We start from the raw sequence: 2155 nt of genomic DNA on the forward strand, positions 1-2155 counted from the left end.
CTCCTGCACCATTTTCATTCAGGGCATACTTTACTTTGTTTTTTATTACTGTACATCAATTTTGTTTTAATTAAATACATTAAAAATAAAATAACTTAAATTTAATGGCTGTTTGGGATATTTTTACATCTTTAACAAGAATTTAAGGTCCTATTAAGTCTCAATATTTTTCAGGATGCTCGTCACGCTGCAGAAGGAGAAATTTACACCAAACTGAACCAAAAAATAGATGAGTTTATCCAGCTAGCTGATTATGAGTGGGACATGTCAGAGTCAGACGGCCGTGCCTCAGGATACCTCATGGACCTGATCAACTTCCTTCGCTCCACTTTTCAGGTCTTCACACACCTTCCGGTGAGTTTTATCAGTTCACTAACAGGGAGCTGCTGCTCATGGGTTAGGGTGTTTTTATTTCCTTTTTGCTTGTCTAAATGGTGTGTTTCTCTGTCGATCTCTTTGTTGGTTGTGCTTTTGTCAAATTCACTCTGCTTCTTGTTTTTTATTTTTATTTTATGTGTTCATAAAAACCTTTAAATATTAGGTACTGTGTAAGGTGAACTGGTTTAAACATAATATGCTGACTGTGCTGTCTTGGTGATGTGTTCATGTGCTTGGTAATTATGTTTTCATGAACATCAGGGTTTGTGAAGCAGGATGTGAGGGGAGTGACCACCATCAGCACCAGTATGTTTAGTCCATTGTCTGGTCAGGCCTTCTGTTCTTTCCAGCCTTGCTTGTCAGTGAGCTCCAGCTAAATTGTGTGGATGTTTTATTATTTATTTATTCATTTATTGATTTAATTATCATCTGCCTCCCTGTTCACACCTTCTGTAATGAGCAGGGCTGTAGCTGGTTTGTTTTACTCCTTGATTAATTAGAATTTATTAGACATCCAAGATGAACATTAGCTGAATTTTCTTCCTCCTGTCCATTTATTGTTGGCACATTTTTTTCTGTCTTTCCTTCCCTTCCCTTCCCTTCCTTCTTCCCTTCCTTCTTCCCTTCCCTTCCTTCTTCCCTTCCCTTCCNCTTCCCTTCCCTTCCTTCTTCCCTTCCCTTCCTTCTTCCCTTCCCTTCCCTTCCTTCTTCCCTTCCCTTCCTTCTTCCCTTCCCTTCCCACCCCACCCCACCCCACAACCCTCTTTCTTCCATTTTTGTTTTGTTTGGGGTTTTCTGCTCAGAATAACAACAATGACCATGCATCAATGTCGGTGAGTACTCCTGCCTGGACTTTTTACCAGTTTGCTACAATGTAGGCAGTGAGAACATGAAATGCATGCTTATGTTTGACTGTTAAAAGCTCTAATAAGCCTGTAGGTCTACTGGCACCCTGACTTGTGACACTCATGGACATCAGTAAAGTTTGTGTATCCTGCAAAATAGCTTTTTATGAAAGGGGCACATGGGATGAGAGAAGACCAACAGACATTGAGAAAATTAAAAAAATAAGGTAATTCAATAAAATCTTTTCAGCTCTAGTTCATCTAACGCTGCTAGAGTCTTCCTCAGTTTTTCAAATTCTCTTGAAAGGCGTAGACCACGACTTCCTTTGTGCTACAGTGGGTTGCAAAAGTTGGTTTTTTTTTGGTTACATCTTTTTATTTACACATCATTAGGACCACTTTGAAGCTCCATTTATTTATTTTTTACTGAGACATGGGGAGCTGGTGCTTGTTTCCAGAGACCATTGGAAAGGCAGGGGGCCTCCTGGAGAGTTCATCACCTCCAACCTTTATTAAGCCGGGTACACACCAAATGTGTTTGGAGCAGCCAAAGCAGCCAGTTTACATGCAAAGTCTATGGTGGACGCGCATCTTGGAGCAGCGCAGCACGTAGTGGCGCGTTTTGCCAGTTGAGAGCAGAGCACAACATGCGGCAGCTGCAAAGCAGCGGCTGCTAAAGTTCAACAAATTGAACTTTGGCTGCTTGCTGTGCAGCAGCAATCAAACGGGAGAGAATATTTTTTTCACGTGACGGTTTCATGAACCAGACCCAGACTGACAGGAGCCTTTTTAGCTGAAATCGACAGTCTGCAGTTGGTGTTGTAGCTGGAGAGATCAGCAGCGATGTGATGAGACAGCAGCTCGCTGAGCTCGGGACAAAAATAAGTCGCTCAGCTCGCAGTTCCTGGAGTGGTGAAACTTTAGTAAATAAA

General features: G+C 41.8%; 1 protein-coding gene across 3 annotated transcripts in view; it reads left to right on the plus strand.

Moving 5' to 3' along the window:
- Positions 1-2155, plus strand: part of exoc6 (exocyst complex component 6) — a gene marked incomplete in the record, with an annotated part of 76514 nt that overhangs the window by 49867 nt on the left and 24492 nt on the right. For 2 of the 3 annotated variants that reach the window (XM_014029358.1, XM_014029359.1), the window contains 1 exon segment: positions 175-354. In XM_014029358.1, coding sequence (XP_013884812.1) covers positions 175-354 — 180 coding nt within the window. 3 annotated transcript variants of the gene reach the window in all.

This window comes from Austrofundulus limnaeus, unplaced genomic scaffold, assembly GCF_001266775.1.
Source record: "Austrofundulus limnaeus strain Quisiro unplaced genomic scaffold, Austrofundulus_limnaeus-1.0 Scaffold888, whole genome shotgun sequence".
In the NCBI taxonomy this organism is placed as follows: domain Eukaryota; kingdom Metazoa; phylum Chordata; class Actinopteri; order Cyprinodontiformes; family Rivulidae; genus Austrofundulus; species Austrofundulus limnaeus.